The 21017-nt window shown below is 51.1% G+C and overlaps 3 protein-coding genes across 4 annotated transcripts in view; 1 reads left to right on the forward strand and 2 right to left on the reverse strand.

Annotated features, from left to right (window-relative positions):
- BPHL (biphenyl hydrolase like) overlaps positions 1 to 3665 on the forward strand; it is a 36975-nt gene extending 33310 nt beyond the window's left edge. For both annotated transcript variants that reach the window (XM_012768413.3, XM_076010435.1), the window contains exon 7: positions 3345 to 3665. In XM_012768413.3, the coding sequence (XP_012623867.2) occupies positions 3345 to 3432 (88 nt within the window). In that variant the 3' untranslated portion in view covers positions 3433 to 3665. The remainder of the gene's footprint in view (positions 1 to 3344) is intronic.
- A 505-nt stretch (positions 3666 to 4170) lies between these two features.
- On the reverse strand, positions 4171 to 8255 carry TUBB2A (tubulin beta 2A class IIa). Its single transcript, XM_012768510.3, has 4 exons — positions 8097 to 8255; positions 6797 to 6905; positions 6339 to 6449; positions 4171 to 5426 (listed from the first exon to the last, which is right to left on the reverse strand). Exons 1-4 carry the CDS (start codon positions 8151 to 8153, stop codon positions 4366 to 4368), a joined length of 1338 nt encoding a protein of 445 aa, XP_012623964.2. The 5' UTR covers positions 8154 to 8255; the 3' UTR covers positions 4171 to 4365.
- A 9682-nt stretch (positions 8256 to 17937) lies between these two features.
- On the reverse strand, positions 17938 to 20291 carry LOC142861018 (tubulin beta-2A chain-like). Its single transcript, XM_076010436.1, has 3 exons — positions 20135 to 20291; positions 19677 to 19787; positions 17938 to 18764 (listed from the first exon to the last, which is right to left on the reverse strand). The coding sequence occupies exons 2-3, from the start codon at positions 19735 to 19737 to the stop codon at positions 17953 to 17955; spliced, it is 873 nt and encodes a 290-aa protein (XP_075866551.1). The 5' UTR covers positions 19738 to 19787; positions 20135 to 20291; the 3' UTR covers positions 17938 to 17952.
- Positions 20292 to 21017: the final 726 nt, after the last annotated feature.

Genomic DNA, 21017 nt, shown 5'->3' on the forward strand with positions numbered 1-21017 from the left:
GCACTGAAAGCTTTTTTTACTTTACAGGCAGCTTTACTTGTAATGTAAATCAGAATAGGTAATCTATACATATATGTTTTCATTACATTGTTTTTAAATGTTCACAATTTTATTTTGGTAAATGGAAAATTAGAAAAGTCAATTCAAAATTATAGACTAAAATCTACGTTCGGCTGTGCACCTTCATATCACGGCTGTCGGCTAAAGTTGCTGTGCGCGTTCATCTGTGGCTGTCAACTATAGTTGACGCTGGCACCAAAGTGGTTAATGCTTGAGATGTGGCAGCATTTGAAAAAAGGAGCTTCTTGGAGAGATGCCCATCCCCCATTCTCAAATGCCTGATTGTCCCTTGGGTGGAGAGGGAGAGCCTGTTGGGTAGGGCCCTGGCTGGGGAGCTGCTCCCTCCCACCAGCTTTGCCAGCTGCAAGGAGCATGTGGCTTGCCCACCATTACCTTTTCCTTAGATGGAGTTTTCTAGAAGGAGCAGAATGATAATGGAAAAGATTTAGTTTCTGAATGAAAAAGGGCAGTTGTTGGCAACCAGGTCTTGGTGGCCTCAGAAGGAATGACTGAAAAAGTGACAAGCCGCATTGCCATCCAGTTTGGTAATGGAAGAAATCCCAGTACAGAGAACCAGCAGGCTACTTTTATCTCTGATTAAAATGAAAGTGCTCACAGAGTTGCTAGCAACTCTATGGGTTCAGAAAGAATTTAGAGTTTCATCACACTAATCTGAAGTGAAGACGTGCTACAGCACATTACTTATGCCCTTGTTACTATTAGCTCTGGGAGTTACAGCTGAAAGTTCTGTTCAGTTAAAGCTGGAAAAAAGGTTTGAGTGAGGAAGGAAAAGTAACCTGAGAATAGCATCTCACCTGTGCCAACTGCACCCAGAAGGACCGTATCAGCAGAGGAAAAGTGACCACTGAATTTACACAGTGGGGTTAGACAGCTTCTAGTTCCTCAAGAGATCTGCAGTCAGGTCTCTTTTTCTAAAGGTGCCAAATGCAACAGGGAACCTGCCCCCGCACATGGGAACTTGTTGTAACCTCTTAAAGGCCTGTTCATTTCCAGCTGAGCCGTGTGTTTAGCAGTGAGGAGGCTTTTTACTGGTTTTCCTGGAAAATGTGATTGTTCAAAAACCACTCTCCATGGAGCATGTGATTGAATCCTTTTGTTCTTTGGGTGAAAATCTAGGTCAACAGCAGAGCTCCTGCCTTGCCTTGACAGCTGGTATTTATGCCTGTCTGCTGCGGCCCTGTTCCCTAAGAGGAACACACACTCGATTTTAAGTGTGGTGAATCCTGGGTCAGACATAGAGAAGGAAGGAGTACTAAGGATCTTGAAATGACCTCCAAAAATGTCAGGGAGAATGACAATTTTCTTCATACTCTATCTGTCCGTCTGTCTGTCCATGCATGCATCCAGCATCCAGAGAAGGTCTCCTATATTTTAATGAAGGGAACTTGGGTGTTATTCCCCCAAATCTAGAAATTACTTTTGGATAAGTATAGAGAGCACTGAATGGCTAAAAAGAAAGGATTCACAGCTGTGTTCTGACCTTGCTTCCTTATCAGAAACTAGCAAATCATAGCCAGATTGGAAATGTACAGAGGAAGACATCAAGTTTAGCAGGCTGGGGAGTCCCTGCCTCACAACCCAGCTTAGTGCAGATTGGAGGATGCATCCTTCTGTGACCGCTCAGCATCCTGGACACTTGGTTCTTTTTCTGTTTCCTAAACATGGCTTGAGTGTTCCTGCAAACACTGTTCCTTGTGTAATGCAACTGGAATCCTACCTTTGTGGTGGGTGTAACTCATCTTTTTCTGAATAGCATTGACACGTCGACTGCCACACTAGGAAAAGAAATTCTCCCTGGGACCACAGTGTTTTATTACAAAAACAGAATAAAAACTTCAGAAACAAAATGATCCTTTTCTAATTTAACGAAAAAATTGTTATATCACCAATAAAATGTAATATAAAAACTTGAAAATTAATGTAAAAAAAGGAATGTGAAAACTTGAAAAATAGTTCATAAGGGTAAAGTGTTTTTCTTGACTTCTCAGGCTTAAGTGTAAAGTTAAACAGATAGAACAACAACATTTATTGACTTCTATTCATTTAATCTGTTTTTAGAACTGTCAATGGGTAAAGAGATGTGTGAGTTATATATGCTTCATGAGGCCCCAGGCTCAAAACTGGTAGAAGTTAAAAACAACTTTCATGACAGTTAATGTGTTAACATTGAATTTATAATGTTCTAGTTATTATTGATAGCATTAACTTTTCAAGGGCCTCAGAAAGATGTCAACAATATGTCTTCAAGTTGATTCTCTTGGTACCCCCATCCCCGATGTGGCTGAGTTGCAAGAGGCCCTGCATTTTCCAAGAACAGCTCCCTTGGCCCCAAGTCCTCCCTAGTGCCCCCCAGTGTTGAAAGTCAGAGAATGTGGCAATATAGTAACTGTAATTTTGCCCCAATATAGTCCTTTTAATGTCCAGTTGTCATTGCAGACAAACTGGCTTGACCTTGTGCTTACATCCTAGAAGCATTAACACTTCTACTATTTCTCTACTTTTGTAGCTAATAAATAAAATATGGAACTCAGAGAAGGCTGACTTTGTTAAAGAAATTGCAAACCAGTCCCATTTGATCAAACTTCTACTGAAAAGCAGAAGCCTTACAGGGACAGTGAGGTTTGCTCCAGTGTGGAGCTGGGACAGCCGCAGCTGTGGCTCCTGCACACAGGGCTGCTGACCCAGGTCCCCACCCTAATGGTCCTGAGGAGTTTTGCCCTTTGGTGGCTTGTATTCAGACTTACTCAGTAATCCAGAAAGGAAGGGTGATTTGGAACCTTGAACAGCAGGCTGTGAATTCTGATTTGCACTCTCCCACTACATAGGTATACCCCAAAAAACTACCTGCTCCAACCCAGTGGGTTCTACACATTTCTTATCATCTTTTTAAACTTCTCTCTTAAAATCAACTTCATTAAACAGATTTTATAAAATGGATTTTACCAAAGCACCTCCCCTGCTCTCAGTTTTTCAGTCAAACTATCTGTTACCTGATTCAACCTTGAATACAGTATGTGTATCTCTCTGTAACTGTTAAGCGATCGCCTGACGCCCAACCACCTGGGCGGTCATACACTCCAAGGGGCTTTACCCTCATGTCTACATTCATGGAAAGTTGACACTGTTAAATTTGCTCCTGGATAGCGGTCATGGGGAAAAACTGGCTTTTTGTCACTTTAGATTTTCAAGAAATGTTGGGGAAGGTAAGTGGTTTTTAAGTGACTTACCATTGATCAAAAGCTTTTTTTTCCCTCTTTTTTTAGGTTGCATCTGATGCCAGAAGGCAAACACAACCTGCATTTGCGTTTTGCAAGTGAATTCAACAAGTTAGCTGAAGACTTCCTACAATGAATATGTCCCTGAGAACATTTGATTCTTGGTGGCTCTTTACTTGGGCTTTGATCATGTAGCTGCCAGTTATTCAGAAGCCTTTGAAACCCCCCACTGAGTCACACAACAGGTCTCCCACCTTCTCAGGCTTCCTATCCCTCTCTTCAATATGACTTAATCAAACAGGAATAATGACACCTTGAAAATAGCCTTTATTTTCAATAGCTACAAAAATTAAATCTGATTTTTTAACATTTAGTTGTGGATGTCTGCCATTGGTTTTAAAAACTAAATTCCTGTCACAATTTAGTTAAAAATAAATTTTAAGTGGAATATTTGTAGATGTCTGCAATTTTAGGACATCTTGAATTTGTACTGTACCTTTTATCTGAGGGGTCCAAGCTTCATTTCTTTATTTGTATTTTTCCCACTCTTCAAAGAGAAGTAGAAAAACAAAATCCTTGCCTAAGGTTGATTGTACAGATTCGTAGGGTACCTGAACAACCACGGAAGGTTTGCTTTATCCTCAAACCACTGTTTTACTCCTGGATCACTTTCGAGGGATGATTTTAATACTTTGCGTCAGTAAAGATGAAAAAGAATATGTATTTTCATCTTTCTGTACGAAAAGTGTAGGAATACTTGTAATTAAAGGTACTAAAGCATAAGTCCTATATTACTATTAGTATTAAACTTTATAATTAAGCAGTATTAAGTGAAAGAATAAAAACTACTTTAGTGAGAATAGAGACCACAAGGTTTTATACACATGCTTTTTTATTACTATAGATATCTTAACAGACAATACTGTAATTTTTAGAGGCGTTCCACATTATTACGTCAACAGTGAATTTCTGACAGAGGCAAAACTGAGCACCATAGTATACAAGTAGAAAGACCATGCTTGGGGGCAACAGAAGTTCACCAAGGATACACGACTGATTTGACAAGTTCTTACGCCTCGTCCTCGCCCTCCTCCTCCTCGAACTCCCCCTGTTCGTCGGCCGTGGCGTCCTGGTACTGCTGGTACTCCGACACCAGGTCGTTCATGTTGCTCTCGGCCTCGGTGAACTCCATCTCGTCCATGCCCTCGCCCGTGTACCAGTGCAGGAAGGCCTTGCGGCGGAACATGGCGGTGAACTGCTCCGAGATGCGCTTGAACAGCTCCTGGATGGCCGTGCTGTTGCCGATGAAGGTGGCCGACATCTTGAGGCCGCGCGGCGGGATGTCGCACACGGCCGTCTTCACGTTGTTGGGGATCCACTCCACGAAGTAGCTGCTGTTCTTGTTCTGCACGTTGAGCATCTGCTCGTCCACCTCCTTCATGGACATGCGGCCGCGGAAGATGGCGGCCACCGTGAGGTAGCGGCCGTGGCGCGGGTCGCAGGCGGCCATCATGTTCTTGGAGTCGAACATCTGCTGCGTGAGCTCGGGCACGGTGAGCGCGCGGTACTGCTGGCTGCCGCGGCTGGTGAGCGGCGCGAAGCCCGGCATGAAGAAGTGCAGGCGCGGGAAGGGCACCATGTTCACCGCCAGCTTGCGCAGGTCGGCGTTCAGCTGGCCCGGGAAGCGCAGGCAGGTGGTGACGCCGCTCATGGTGGCCGACACCAGGTGGTTGAGGTCCCCGTAGGTGGGCGTGGTCAGCTTCAGCGTGCGGAAGCAGATGTCGTACAGCGCCTCGTTGTCGATGGAGTAGGTCTCGTCCGTGTTCTCCACCAGCTGGTGCACCGACAGCGTGGCGTTGTAGGGCTCCACCACCGTGTCCGACACCTTGGGCGACGGCATGACGCTGAAGGTGTTCATGATGCGGTCGGGGTACTCCTCGCGGATCTTGCTGATGAGCAGCGTGCCCATGCCCGAGCCCGTGCCGCCGCCCAGCGAGTGCGTCAGCTGGAAGCCCTGCAGGCAGTCGCAGCTCTCCGACTCCTTGCGCACCACGTCCAGGACCGAGTCCACCAGCTCCGCGCCCTCCGTGTAGTGGCCCTTCGCCCAGTTGTTTCCCGCTCCGCTCTGGCCTGCCAGAGGGAAGGAGACTGTTAGACACTGAAACATAAGGAGGTTCAAATTCTCTCGTTTTCACCGTGGAGGAAACGGTAGGGCTAGTCCTAGAGTGGCAGATTCCTCTCTTTTACATATCCTTTTCATTTATCTAAAATTTTCCCCATATATCCGTGACCCTCAAAAACACAGAGGATCGTAATAAAATAAAAAATGAATTTAGTTCATATGAGGCTATTGAGGAGGAAGGTTGGGTTAAAAAAATTAATGGATCAGTTTTTTAAAAAAGGTCTTTGTTGTTCATAACAGGTTTGAAACTTGCATTCCTGTGTCAGACGGGTGGAGCTGGGGGTCCCCCAGTGTTTGAGACATCTAAGTCACCATGCAAACTAATAACCTAACAAACTAATGAGCTAGAGAAAAGAACAAAAGAAAACAAAACTTACTGGGCTTTAAAATACATTTTAAACCCTGACATGCATTCTGTAAGCACTCAATTTAGGTACAGTTAGCCAGGATGTGATCAGCAGAGAAAACGGCCCTAAGCAGTTGTCCACACCTCTAGTCACTCCTTGTGCTTGGACCTCAGGCTCCTTGAAGTGGTTCCTTGTTGCCCTGGTCCTTTAAAATTACCTGCAGCCTTTAAGGCCTGCTTGAGGCTTCTCTTGGCCTTTCTTCTTTCCCTTCAGAGCTGCTCTGTGCCGGGAGGGCTGCAGCAGCCCTGTCCAGGCTGACATTGATCTCTGAGCTGTCCAGAGGGCGGCCAGAGCCAGGACCACCGTGGACTGGGAGGGTCGGGTCAGGCAGGACTCGGGGCTGCCTGTGGACACAGTCTCGCCCGGGCACTGAACGCTAGGAACTGAGGCGTGCACAGCTGTGGGGAAGGAGGCGAGCCATCCTGCCAGCTCCCGCTGATGGTGCCTACATACCGAACACGAAGTTGTCCGGCCTGAAGATCTGGCCGAATGGTCCGGACCTGACGGAGTCCATCGTGCCCGGCTCCAGATCCACCAGGATGGCCCGAGGGACGTATTTGTTACCTGCGGGGAAGAAGAGCCCACTTAGCCCTCGGTTGGCAGAGGACCCTTGGGCAGGGCTATGCCCTCTGTGGCTCTCACAGCAGAATTCTTTAGAGAAAATTCCAGCATCTGAGACAAAAGGAGAACAGGGGAGGTTTTCTGCCCATAAGAAAAGGGAGATTCTGAGCATGCTCAGCCATTTGGAGCAGGCAGGAGTCCTAAGGAACCATACAGTGTATTTTCTAGCAGTTGCCATTTTAAATGAATATGCAAGAAGCATGTGTTTGTCATTTGCATGCTCCTAGGACATTTCACCTGCCACAGTATGCAAAGCAAGGTCGACAGGCCGAGCACATCCCAACACTCACCGGCAGCCTCGTTGTAGTACACGTTGATTCTCTCCAGCTGCAAGTCACTGTCTCCATGGTAACTGCCTGTGGGGTCGATCCCATGCTCATCGCTGATGACCTCCCAAAACTGAAATGAAAGAATCACATCATGCTGTCTGTGGCATCCTAATGTCACCAAGCATGGCCTTATCTTCCTCCCATGTCCTTGGAACAGCAGCCATTGCCGCCAGACAGTTTCTGCACAGCCCCTATTTCCTGCAGCAGCTGCTGCTGGGGCTTGGAAATCTGCAGAGCATCGCCATAATATGGCGACAGGCTGGGAGGCTGGGAGGACGCTGGAGGGGGAGGGGCACAGCAGATGCCCTTCCAGGGGCAGGGGTGGCAGTGGGGAGGATCTGAGGGAGGGTCTGTCACCCCAGGCAGGGCTGAGTGTGGCTACATCCCTGCTGACGGGTGGGTCCTGGCAGGACTGAGGACAGGCGGACCCCGCCCAGCAGCTGCCTCCAGCCATCAGAGTTTCCTGCAGAGACCCAGGCGGCCCTCCAACAGCACAGGTCCATGCCACTGACCCCAGCAGGAAGGGCCGGGGAGGGCAGACAGCAGCCTGGAGGGCGCCTGGGTGGCCACGTAAGGAGCTGGCCCTGGCGAGGGCGCTGACTCCATTGTGAGTTTGCAGCAGGAGAGGGGCAGGGAGGTTGGGGTGGGCAACATGGCGCTTTAGAAAGAGACCATGTCCTTGCACAGGTGCCCGCCCACACCCGTGCACCAGGCCCGCTGCCGCCTCCCCAGTGCAGTCGGTGACCGCAGCCCCACCTGATGCAGTCGCCTGCCGCCTGGCAGTCGGGAGACAAGAGCATGGCGTTCTATGTCATCACGTCTAGACAGTGCCGGTGCAGGGAACTGATCTAACACCCTCGTGTGTGGGGCCCAAAGGGAAGCCTCTCTCACATCTGTCATTCCAGTGACACTGCATTTTTTTCATTCAAACGACATACAAAAATATACAAATTTAATTTCACATGCGGCTACTGGATAAATACGATCGTAGCCCCGATCCAAGTTCCGGAGACTAATACACTGGGAATGCTAGCTGCAGCCCACAGAAGGGCTGAGTCCGAAGGAAATTTAAAAGGCCTGATTACAGGCACACAGAGCTGCGTCGCCGCGGGCACCGTGGCAGGTCGAGCAGCTTCCTGGGACCCGCCCGGCGGCCTCTCCGCAGAAGGTGCCGCCCGGGCGGCCTGGGGCCGCCGCGACCTCCCCGGCCCAGCCAGCACCCTCGCGCCCCCGCACCCCGGCCCGCCCGGGGCGCGCCCACCTTGGCGCCGATCTGGTTGCCGCACTGGCCCGCCTGGATGTGCACGATCTCGCGCATGGTGCCGGCTGCGGAGCGGGTGGAGGCCTGGCCTCGGAGCAGTGCGCGCGGAGGGTCGGGCGAGCTCGGCGGCGGCGGAGGACGGGCAGCTCCCCGCACCCGCCCGCGCCGCCTTTAATGCTGCGGACCCGCCCAGCCCCGTGACGTCATGGGGCGGGCTGCGGCGCGGGACGCGGGACTGCGGCACCGCGAGGGGGAGCCGGGGCGTGGTGCGGGTGTGAGGCGTCCAGGCCCGGGCCGGCGGGCTCCTGGCCCTGAGGTTCGGCGGCCAAAGGCGGGGGTCAGGCCTCGGTCCCAGCCGGCCGCCCTCCCCGTCCCGGGGCGCGGCCGCACCGCCCTGGCCTTCGCGTCGCGCGGTCCCCATCCCCCTGCCCACCCTGGCCCTGGAAAGCGGCTGGGGACCCGAGCCCCGGAAGCAGGGAGGGGCTGCCCCCAGCAGGGTCCCGCCTGCGCGGCGCGAGAGGCTGCGGCGCCCTCGCAGCGGCAGCCTGGAGTTGAAGGCGCCTTTTCCGTGGGCGCCCGGCCGTTCGCCCAGGTTTCCTGCACCCCGGGCGGGTCCTGCACCCGCGGCCTCACTCTTTCTATTCCGAGTGGGAAATCTTGGCGAGTATAAACGCCGGGGGAGCGCAGCTGGCGGGTGGGGGGCCCGGGGAGCTGATGGGCAGCTGCCTTCGAAGAAACCTCGGACAGCAGGGCGGGCGGATTTCACTTCTCTATGTAAGGAAGATGCTGGGCCTGGGAGACCCCAGGAACAGTGCTCGGTGCTGGGTTTGTCGCGTGTATGCTTTGGGCTCTAGAGGCCTGGTAAAGGCCTCTTAAATGGGGAACATTCTGCGTGCGCGCGCGCGTGTGTGTGTGTGAGAGAGAGAGGCGCGCGCGCGTGTGTGTGTGAGAGAGAGAGAGGCGCGCGCGCGTGTGTGTGTGTGTGTGTGTGTGTGAGAGAGAGAGGCGCGCGCGCGTGTGTGTGTGAGAGAGAGAGAGGCGCGCGCGCGCGCGTGTGTGTGAGAGAGAGAGAGGCGCGCGCACGTGTGTGTGTGTGAGAGAGAGAGGCGCGCGCGCGCGTGTGTGTGGGTGTGTGTGTGTGAGAGAGAGGCGCGCGCGCGTGTGTGTGTGAGAGAGAGAGAGGCGCGCGCGCGCGCGCGTGTGTGTGAGAGAGAGAGGCGCGCGCACGTGTGTGTGTGTGAGAGAGAGGGCACGCGCGCGTGTGTGTGTGAGAGAGAGAGAGGCGCGCGCGTGTGAGAGAGAGAGAGAGGCGCGCGCGCACACACACACACACACACACACACACACACACACACACACACACGGTGGAGGGAGGGAGGAGGGAGAAGCAAGGGCAACGAGCATGTGTCGCTGTGTCAGGCCTTACCTACCTTAGGCCATCTAATCCTCGCAGAGCCTTGCAGCCGCTGCCATAGCCATTAGCCACATGTGGCTCTTGAGCCCTTGAGCTGACGTGTGCTGTAAAGGTAAAATACACACCAGATTTCACGGGCTCACTATGTAAAATAACATAAATTATTCCATTACTAATTTTTAAATACTGATGACCTGTCAAAATAATGTTTTAGATATATTGTGTTAAATAGCATATTTGTAAAAATTAATTTCACTTGGTTTTTTTTAAACTTTTAAATACATAACTACTAGAAATGTAAAATTACATACATGGTTCACATTTGCTACTCACAATATGCCTGTTTCTATTGACGAGCCCTGGACTCCAGTAAGCGTCATTACTACCCCAGCTTCACAGCTACAAAGCAAGGATGAAAGCCCTGACCAGCCACGAGGCTGCAAGCGAAGGAAGCTAGATTCTTTGTACCAGGGGAAAGCCAGGTGAGTTTTAAAGGCTGGGGCAGGATGCTGTGAGGACCAGCCGTAATCACTGGCAGTAGCGACCCTGCACAGTGGGCTAGGTAACAGGGCCTGGGCACTGCCTTTGATTCCCAGCACTTCCAACTGTACAATGATGATAATTATAGGTGCCCCAGAGCCGGCTTTGTGAGTAGGAAACACAAAGCTACATATGAAAGCGGGTTGAGTTTATGGAGCAAAAATGCCTCTGTAAAACCCAAGGTGTTGCTGTCATTAAAAATGTGAACCCACTCACCATATTAATAGTTGCTCTGTATCAGAGGTGGAAAGTCAAAGGCATTAGTGAGTAGCCTCTTGGGCCCAGTCGTGTCTGCATGCCCCAGCTTTAGGTAGCCAGTTCTTCCCTGTCCTCCAGGCACGGGGCGGGCAGGTGCCTGGTGTCTCCTCGAAGGGTGGGGGTGGATTTCCTAGAATTTCTCCTCCTCTCTCCCTCTGCATGATGCTGTCAGCCACACACAGCCTGTCCCACTGGTGCTATTCCCAGGTACCCAGCACTTGGCCTCCATCTTCCCCCCACCCCCACCTCAACTCCCACATCTTGGCACTTCACAGCCAGCTGGAGCCTTCCAGAAACTCCCCAGAGAAGGGTCCCAATGGTAATATCACTGATTACACAATTCCACAGAATCTTTCTGGAGATAATTGATTCTTGGCCTTTGTGTTCTAATTCAAGGTGGAAATTTTAGGCCTTGTAGGAGCAAAAGATGAGACCTGGAAGGGAATATACTGGGGACATAGGGATGGCCCCATGGAGTGTGTCCAAACTGTTCCGTCCTGGCTCAGCCCTTCAGCAAGTCCCCTAACCTCACTGAGCCTCTGCTACCACCTCTGAAAAACGGAAAGTGGTTTTTGTTACTTTGTGGAGATGAGAGGGGCTGTCTGTGAACTGGCACTGAGCGAGCATGCAGTAAATAAACAAATGACAGCGCTTATTAGTGCAGGCCCAGGCACCTGAGGACTGTCTGCTGTGTGGCTTACTGGAAGCCACAGCTCTTCCTGAGTTGGCCGCCTCCTGCCTCCAGCTCCTGCTGGGCACGCGCCAGCCCGCCCCAGCACCTGCGCCTGATGGCTGTTAGTACCTAATGGGAGGAACAGAAAGGGGCATGCACATTTCTAAGTAACTGCTGCCCTGCCCGAGGTGACTCATCTGAGGGCTGTGAGTTCCTGCCCTCTTCCCAGTGTAGACATCCCAAGCCCTCCAGGCTGTCACAAAGCCATGCTAGTTTGTACAGCACTGATGCAGATAGTAACAGGAGGAATGGAACCAACTAATTCTCCCCTCCCCAAAGTTTCTGAAGAGCTTTGGGGAAAAGTTCTCTTCCCCTCCACTCTCTCCCTTTATCTATTTTTGTGTCTAAAAAGGAGCAGCTCCTCTCACTGTTGGCATTGTTGGGCAGGGTGACAGGGAAAGGGACCGACATCCTCCAGCCATGGGTCACTTCCTGCTTTAGACCTGATGTCACCAGTGTTTGAGCTCTGCCACCCCTACCTTGAAGGCGTGGTGGGGTGATGATGGCAACATTCAGACTAGAGAGTGTGTTCTCAGTGGAAGGCTCAGCCCTGTCCGTCTTTTCCAAAAGGACTCGGGAGCTTGCCCTTCTCTCTGCTCGTCCTGCCCTGCTCCTGCCTTCAGAGGGTCCAAAAGGAAGGGTTCTGGTGAGAATGTTCTAGTGAAAAGTGCCCTGTGAATATGTGATGTTGTGATGCTATTACTGTTAATCGATATCATCTCTAAAAGTGACAGATATGATCAAGTTGTAATAAATTTAGTCGGTCCAAGTAACAGGGTCCTGGAATTTTTATACCAGTTTCCTCTGCAGAACAATGAAAATCATCCCAGCAATAAAATTGTCTCAATGTTTATGGAACAGTCTCGCATCTCATTTGTGCCTTCAGAGCAGGCCCAGGGAACAAGGCACCCCCAACATCTCTTTCCCATGAAACTCATTTAGTACAACCCTGCCTCCTACTTTTTAGCAGCTACTTTTTTAAATGTTTTTATTTTTTTGGTTTTTTTAAATTTCACCATATTATGGGGGTACAAATGTTAAGGTTACGTATATTGCCCATGTCCCCCCCTGGAGTCAGAGCTTAGTGTGACCATCCCCCAAACGTTAGCAGCTACTTTTTAATAAAAGCATCTCTTTAGGAAAATGGAGGGATTTTGTCTGAAGCATTTAAGGGGCGTCCTTTTTAGAATGCTTATCTAAAGTATAACAGTCTGAACTCCAATTTAATTTCTAAAATATCAGCCCCACCAAAGTTTACAAATTTTTGCAGCAGACAAGAATAATAATTCAAAGTAAATATATGGTAATGTTTTTCAGCCACTTTCTGTAATGTGCCACACCCCAGAATGTGCCATTTTTATTACAGCCGTCAATCTGGGCCTTTCAAAACTGAAGATACCATTCCTGGTCAGATGTCAAATTCTCATTAAGCCCTTTCCCCCCAAATATATAGAAATGTATATATTCATACAATATACACATGAATAGCATAGCATGCATATTTTATATACATATTTTATACATATGCATATGCATGTTATAAATGTAGAAAATTTAGAAAGTGCTAAAGAGCACAATGTATCCTTCCACTATTCTCTAGATTTTTCACCACTGTTCATGTTTAATATATTATCCTCCTTTATGCTTTTCCTAATTATGGTTTGTTTAGGTGTTTTTGTTTGCTCCTTTGTGGCATAATTTTAATTATTTTTGCCTCTAACATTAAGGATGAAGAAATACTATATCTTCTTATGCCATGACTTAAATGAGACACAATCTCACAGATTCTCAGATTTATGTAACCTACTCCCAGCTGCTACCACTCTCCCCATCTGGGCCATACCAAATTCTCTACCCAACTCTCTTGGCTCCACATGGCCAAGCTGTTTACAGACAGGAATGAATCTTCTCCCCAGCTTAACATCCCACCCCGTTCACTGACGGGTGGAGAGCACAGGCCCTAGAGGTTGACCGAATGGCTGCAACTCCTGACTGCCACTTAAATTAGCTGTGTGACTGAGACAAGTTACTTAACCTCTCTGTGCCTCCCTTGCTTCATCTATAAAGTTGGAGTAATGATAGTCCCTACCTCCTGGGGGTTTGAGAGGGCCTGAATGAATGAGTGTGTGAAAGCACTTACACCACCACCTGCCCCACAGCAGGTGCCATGCACAGCATAGCCATTATAATTGGTTTGTTCCTTCCTTCCTTCCCTCCCTCCCTCCCTCCAGGCAGCTCTTCTCCTTAAATCAGGACTCAACTGCAGTGTCACTTTCTCGGTGACGCTCTCGTTAGGCGAAAATGCTCCCTCCCCGCACCTTCAGCCCCGCCCGAGGGGAAGCGGCGGAGCGGCTAGGACCGGCCGCAGCCTGCAGAGCGGCGCCGCGCTCCGTCCGCCCCGCCCCGCGGTCCGCGGGTGCGGCGGGCACGGGGCGGGGGGAGCCCGGGAGGGACGGTCCGCGGCCCTCTCCGACCTCGCTCGCCACCCGCTCGCCAGCACGCTGGCTTTCCCCTCCGTCGCCCAGATTCGGCTGCGAGGGATCGGGCGGCGCGGCCACGGCGCGCCGCTTCCTCCCGCCCGGGCTCGCGCCGGCGCGCCGCTCCCCAGGCCGCGCGCCCGGCGACGGCAGCTCTCCCGCCGCGGGGCGCGCCCGCGTGGACGCGGCTCTTTCCCAGGACCCGGCCCGCGTGGACGCGGCTCTTTCCCAGGACCCGGCCCGCGTGGACGCGGCTCTTTCCCAGGACCCGGCCCGCGTGGACGCGGCTCTTTCCCAGGACCCGGCCCGCGTGGACGCGGCTCTTTCCCAGGACCCGGCCCGCGGGCAGCTGCCACCCGCCGAGCTGGCGAACTGCCGCGGGGGGCGGGAAGCACTCGAAATGGGAAGTGCCTCTTTTTTAGACTATAAAATAGAGAGGTGCATTTTTCAGACGTGCTTACTGGGCCTGCAGCATTTAAGTTATGGGAAAACCCAGGCTCCTGGGCGCCTCCTGGTGTGCGGCCCGGGTTCCGGTCTGTGTTGCCTCCTTTGTTTTCCAGCTAAATCCTGGAAATATTTGATTTGACTGTGTAGAAATACTACTGCTTGATTATAATCAGTGATTATTTATGCCTAATTGGATGTAGTACAAAAATAGTGATAGGCGTCATTTTAACTCATTTTGTTAAATTTATTATTTGATGCCACCACATTTTGTTGCTGCCAATGTAGCATCCTGCCTACATGTACTATATTTTTTCTTAATTGGGAGGAACATTTGTTATGTAAGAAAATACTTGAGATGGCGTGGGGTAGGGGAGTAAAGACTTCAAAATATGAAAAGAAAACTGCAGTAGTAAAACGAATAAATGTTTAAATAACTGCAGAACATATGCCAGTTAGTCAAATGCAACTCAACTTTTATATCATAACATAAATTATAATTAATGTAAAAAGTTAACCAATAGAAATTTAAAGATATCTGATAGGATGGGGGGTTTCTCCAAAAGTAACAGTACCAAGGACCTACAGAGCTCTTGAACTGGCTCTGTTCATCACTCACCGTTAGTATCATTTTCTGGTTACAAAGGAATGAGTAGAATTTTTTTAATAGCTGGAAGAAAAGAGGAGATTAAAGAAGATAGAGCCAGATCTGTGGGAGAGACATTCTCTGAGAGTGATTTAACAGAGCTGTGAAAGTTGGAAGAGGGAAGGGAGGTGCCTGCTGTGTGCCCAGTTAGCTTGGAGGGAATCAGAGCACAGGGCTTGGGCAGGCATTCCCCTCACTGGCCAGCAGGGGGCTCGCGGGCTGAGAGGGGAGAATGAGGCCTCTCGGGGAATGACAGGAGACAGAAGTAATGTGCAACCAGGTATGTCTATGTACTAGATGGTTCAAGATTAAAAATGTGTTAATGCATGAATACATGTATACTGACATGATCTGCCACTAACTTTTAAGGTTGGATAGTTTTGTAATTAATGAGGCATTATTGATCCCATTGAGATGCCAATAATGACTGTGAGTGGAAAAACACAAGCTGTTTTTCCTCTGCTCTACCACTACAACAATCAACACAGAAGACTTGTATGACCAGACATGTAGGGTATTTCCCCACACACCAAGGAAGCAAGCAATAATTCTGCAGGGGGCACCAGCTGGGTATCCTCTAATTCCATTCAATTCTGACACTGTCTCCCTGGAGATAGCATCAGATCCCACAGGTTAAGGACTCAGTACCCAAGACTGCCCCTCCACTTTCAGATACCAATCACAAGCCCCGGGTTGTTTTACCTGTGCTTCTGACCACATGGCTATAAATCAGGGATCCAACCACCCCTCCTTTGGTTTAATTAATTTGCTGGAGCAGCTCACAGAATTCAGAAAAACACTATGTTTACTGGTTTACTATAAAGAATATTACACGGGACAAAGAGGAAGAGATGTTCACGGTGAGGTACTGGGGAAGGGTGTGGAGCTCCCAGGCACACTACCCTCCTTGAACCTCCATGTGTTCAGCCACCTGGGAGCTATCCAAACCCAGTCCTTCGGGGATTTTAAGGATGCTTCGTTAAGTAGGTATGACTGATTAAACCACTGGCCATTTGTGATCAATTTAACCTTTAGCCTCTCTCTGCCCCAGAGGTGGGGGGTGGGCTGAGAGTCCCAACCCACTACTCTTGCCTTGTTCTTTCTGGTGACCAGTCCCCCAACCTGGAGCGACTTAGGGGCTGCCAGCGGCCAGTCAATCATTAGCATGCAACATGACATCAATTTAGAGATTCTAAGGATTTTAGGAATTGTATGTTAGGAAATGAGGCTGGAAACCAAATAAATGTTTCACAATATCACCGTGACCTAGAGGAATGAAGCCGAGAGCGTCCACAGCGAGAGAGCATGGCCCAGGACTGGGAGAGGGGCAGAGGCCCCAGCCAGGTGCTGAGTCAGCCAATGAGCTGCTGAGTCGACCAGAGATTTGGGCAGGAGTCAGAATCCATGCTACAGTCTTAGATCTGGCTGAAAGGCCTTGATGGGGAAGCAAGACAAGAAAGCCAGACGCACATGTCAGAGGGGAGTTGGAATGTGACCTCTGCCCTGTGGGGCAGATTCAGAAAAACTTAGATTGCTGCTCTGAGTTTAGCCTAAGCTAAATCTCCAGTGTAGCTGCCTGCAGTTGCACATTTAACTTCTGAGTCGGGACTAGTCCTCAGTGCAATTATAAGGTTGTTACATGTCCCTTTTGATTATTCTTCCCACCTCTTGCTACCCTTCCCATTTTGGGCACACAGGCTCCACCTCCTTAAAATCTGTACCACAAAAGTAATCTAATGCCAATCAATTAAGGCCTTATTCTGATCAATAAGTATATTAACTCTTCCAAGAATGTTTACATAGAGCCATAGACTTTTCCTCGTTAAAGGAATCTAAAATCATGTGTTCAAAATTAAAATATTTTCCAATGTTAGTCTACCTTGGTTTCTCTTTGAAGAATCCCTGACATATTGTGTTAGCCTTGGATACTTTGGGCACCTCCCTTGACAAGGTGCTTACTGTAGAGCCAATTACTGCACACTTGTGTGACAAGTACTTTATATATATTTCATTTAATCCTCAAAATAACCCTCCAAAGTGAGTAAAATGAAAACCATTTTCTGCATAAAGAAGCTAAGGCTCAGAGATTGAAATACTTGCCTAAGGCCATACAGCTAGTAAGTAGAAAAATCACTCACTCCATGGACCCAGGTTCATCTTGTTCCAAAAACCATGCTGCTTCTACTCCCCAGACAGCCCATGTGTGATAGGTGGGATTCTAAGACGGCTCAAAATTCACCTGGCCCCAGGTGTACACACACATTTTCCCAGTTGTTCAATCAAGCACAAATCTAGGCGCTGCTGTGACGGAATTCTGCGAATGTCATTAAGGTTCCAAATCAGGTGACTTTAAGATAGGGCTATCTGGATGGGCTCTACCTGATCCCATGAGCCCTTTTAAAGCAGAGGATTCTCTGTAGCTGTGGGTAGGAAAGACTTTCTTTGGATGACCTGGAGGAGAGGCTGCGCTGTGTGGGAGGCCGAGCGGCGGGAACAGCCTCTGTCCACAGCCGGCCGGGAACTGGGGTCCTGAGGCCTGCGGCTGGGGGCGCTGGGTCCTGCCCAGCGCCAGTGTGGAAGAGGCCCCGAGCACCTGTGGGAGCGCAGCCCGGGTTGCTCAGACATGCGAGGACCTGCCAGGCCTCGCTGGACTCCTGTTCCCTGGAACTATAAGGAGATTGTGACGTTCTAAGCTGCTGAGTTTGGGGTCACCAAACAGCAATGGAAAACTAACGTGTGATTCTTTTTTGATGAATGACACAGGTCAGGTCTCCCGAGGCAGACCCTGAGTGGAGGGTGTGAGGGAAGTTGGTGAGAGCTTTGTCCACTCTGGAAAGCACTGGAAAGGCCGTGGGGAACAGAGCTGGCAGAGGGGAAGGGATGCGGCTGAGCGGTGCGGGCGCCACCCAGGGGTCTGTAAGAGACTACTTGAAACTTCACTCAGAGTGCTCCCACCTGAGAGGCAGGGAAGCTGGGCATTTGGCATCTAAGTTGTCAATGACTGGGGCCCCTTCCAGAGGGGCTTACCTCGCTGGACAGATGAGCCCGGGCAGGTCAGTTTCCGTAGGAGGTCGTCATGTTTGGCAGATCACATGGGTGGGGCCAACAGCATCTGCTACAGAGGCCTTTGTTAGGCAGTTCCTCTGCACCCTCTGACATGTGGCCCTTAGCCATGGGTCCCTGTGTGGCCCCTTAGCTGACACCGGTCTTCTGCAGGCTGCCTTTCAGACACCTGCAGTTTTCATGCTGCCCTGCAGCTCTCTGCACTAAACACGTCCAGTGCCTCCCTGGACCCCCACCGAAGCAAGATTTTGAACACTTTATAATCTAGGCATGCACTGGGTTTAGAAAGGAACGAAAACGCCAAAGACTTTCTCACTAGTTTGGTCCTCTTTGTTTGGAAGCTGTCGTGATGCAGATCTGACCATGTCACCTGCCCGACCGCCTCCTCGGGCTGGCGACTCGCACGCAGCTGTCTCTGTGCAGCTGCTAAGAGCTGTCTCACACTCCCTGCCGTTCTGCTGATAGTGTTTGGATGCTAGGCAGGCACGTGTCATCTGCTGCGTGAGCTCGGGCACGGTGAGCGCGCGGTACTGCTGGCTGCCGCGGCTGGTGAGCGGCGCGAAGCCCGGCATGAAGAAGTGCAGGCGCGGGAAGGGCACCATGTTCACCGCCAGCTTGCGCAGGTCGGCGTTCAGCTGGCCCGGGAAGCGCAGGCAGGTGGTGACGCCGCTCATGGTGGCCGACACCAGGTGGTTGAGGTCCCCGTAGGTGGGCGTGGTCAGCTTCAGCGTGCGGAAGCAGATGTCGTACAGCGCCTCGTTGTCGATGGAGTAGGTCTCGTCCGTGTTCTCCACCAGCTGGTGCACCGACAGCGTGGCGTTGTAGGGCTCCACCACCGTGTCCGACACCTTGGGCGACGGCATGACGCTGAAGGTGTTCATGATGCGGTCGGGGTACTCCTCGCGGATCTTGCTGATGAGCAGCGTGCCCATGCCCGAGCCCGTGCCGCCGCCCAGCGAGTGCGTCAGCTGGAAGCCCTGCAGGCAGTCGCAGCTCTCCGACTCCTTGCGCACCACGTCCAGGACCGAGTCCACCAGCTCCGCGCCCTCCGTGTAGTGGCCCTTCGCCCAGTTGTTTCCCGCTCCGCTCTGGCCTGCCAGAGGGAAGGAGACTGTTAGACACTGAAACATAAGGAGGTTCAAATTCTCTCGTTTTCACCGTGGAGGAAACGGTAGGGCTAGTCCTAGAGTGGCAGATTCCTCTCTTTTACATATCCTTTTCATTTATCTAAAATTTTCCCCATATATCCGTGACCCTCAAAAACACAGAGGATCGTAATAAAATAAAAAATGAATTTAGTTCATATGAGGCTATTGAGGAGGAAGGTTGGGTTAAAAAAATTAATGGATCAGTTTTTTAAAAAAGGTCTTTGTTGTTCATAACAGGTTTGAAACTTGCATTCCTGTGTCAGACGGGTGGAGCTGGGGGTCCCCCAGTGTTTGAGACATCTAAGTCACCATGCAAACTAATAACCTAACAAACTAATGAGCTAGAGAAAAGAACAAAAGAAAACAAAACTTACTGGGCTTTAAAATACATTTTAAACCCTGACATGCATTCTGTAAGCACTCAATTTAGGTACAGTTAGCCAGGATGTGATCAGCAGAGAAAACGGCCCTAAGCAGTTGTCCACACCTCTAGTCACTCCTTGTGCTTGGACCTCAGGCTCCTTGAAGTGGTTCCTTGTTGCCCTGGTCCTTTAAAATTACCTGCAGCCTTTAAGGCCTGCTTGAGGCTTCTCTTGGCCTTTCTTCTTTCCCTTCAGAGCTGCTCTGTGCCGGGAGGGCTGCAGCAGCCCTGTCCAGGCTGACATTGATCTCTGAGCTGTCCAGAGGGCGGCCAGAGCCAGGACCACCGTGGACTGGGAGGGTCGGGTCAGGCAGGACTCGGGGCTGCCTGTGGACACAGTCTCGCCCGGGCACTGAACGCTAGGAACTGAGGCGTGCACAGCTGTGGGGAAGGAGGCGAGCCATCCTGCCAGCTCCCGCTGATGGTGCCTACATACCGAACACGAAGTTGTCCGGCCTGAAGATCTGGCCGAATGGTCCGGACCTGACGGAGTCCATCGTGCCCGGCTCCAGATCCACCAGGATGGCCCGAGGGACGTATTTGTTACCTGCGGGGAAGAAGAGCCCACTTAGCCCTCGGTTGGCAGAGGACCCTTGGGCAGGGCTATGCCCTCTGTGGCTCTCACAGCAGAATTCTTTAGAGAAAATTCCAGCATCTGAGACAAAAGGAGAACAGGGGAGGTTTTCTGCCCATAAGAAAAGGGAGATTCTGAGCATGCTCAGCCATTTGGAGCAGGCAGGAGTCCTAAGGAACCATACAGTGTATTTTCTAGCAGTTGCCATTTTAAATGAATATGCAAGAAGCATGTGTTTGTCATTTGCATGCTCCTAGGACATTTCACCTGCCACAGTATGCAAAGCAAGGTCGACAGGCCGAGCACATCCCAACACTCACCGGCAGCCTCGTTGTAGTACACGTTGATTCTCTCCAGCTGCAAGTCACTGTCTCCATGGTAACTGCCTGTGGGGTCGATCCCATGCTCATCGCTGATGACCTCCCAAAACTGAAATGAAAGAATCACATCATGCTGTCTGTGGCATCCTAATGTCACCAAGCATGGCCTTATCTTCCTCCCATGTCCTTGGAACAGCAGCCATTGCCGCCAGACAGTTTCTGCACAGCCCCTATTTCCTGCAGCAGCTGCTGCTGGGGCTTGGAAATCTGCAGAGCATCGCCATAATATGGCGACAGGCTGGGAGGCTGGGAGGACGCTGGAGGGGGAGGGGCACAGCAGATGCCCTTCCAGGGGCAGGGGTGGCAGTGGGGAGGATCTGAGGGAGGGTCTGTCACCCCAGGCAGGGCTGAGTGTGGCTACATCCCTGCTGACGGGTGGGTCCTGGCAGGACTGAGGACAGGCGGACCCCGCCCAGCAGCTGCCTCCAGCCATCAGAGTTTCCTGCAGAGACCCCAGGCGGCCCTCCAACAGCACAGGTCCATGCCACTGACCCCAGCAGGAAGGGCCGGGGAGGGCAGACAGCAGCCTGGAGGGCGCCTGGGTGGCCACGTAAGGAGCTGGCCCTGGCGAGGGCGCTGACTCCATTGTGAGTTTGCAGCAGGAGAGGGGCAGGGAGGTTGGGGTGGGCAACATGGCGCTTTAGAAAGAGACCATGTCCTTGCACAGGTGCCCGCCCACACCCGTGCACCAGGCCCGCTGCCGCCTCCCCAGTGCAGTCGGTGACCGCAGCCCCACCTGATGCAGTCGCCTGCCGCCTGGCAGTCGGGAGACAAGAGCATGGCGTTCTATGTCATCACGTCTAGACAGTGCCGGTGCAGGGAA

The sequence above is a fragment of the Microcebus murinus genome, chromosome 15 (genome assembly GCF_040939455.1).
Source record: "Microcebus murinus isolate Inina chromosome 15, M.murinus_Inina_mat1.0, whole genome shotgun sequence".
Lineage (NCBI taxonomy): Eukaryota > Metazoa > Chordata > Mammalia > Primates > Cheirogaleidae > Microcebus > Microcebus murinus.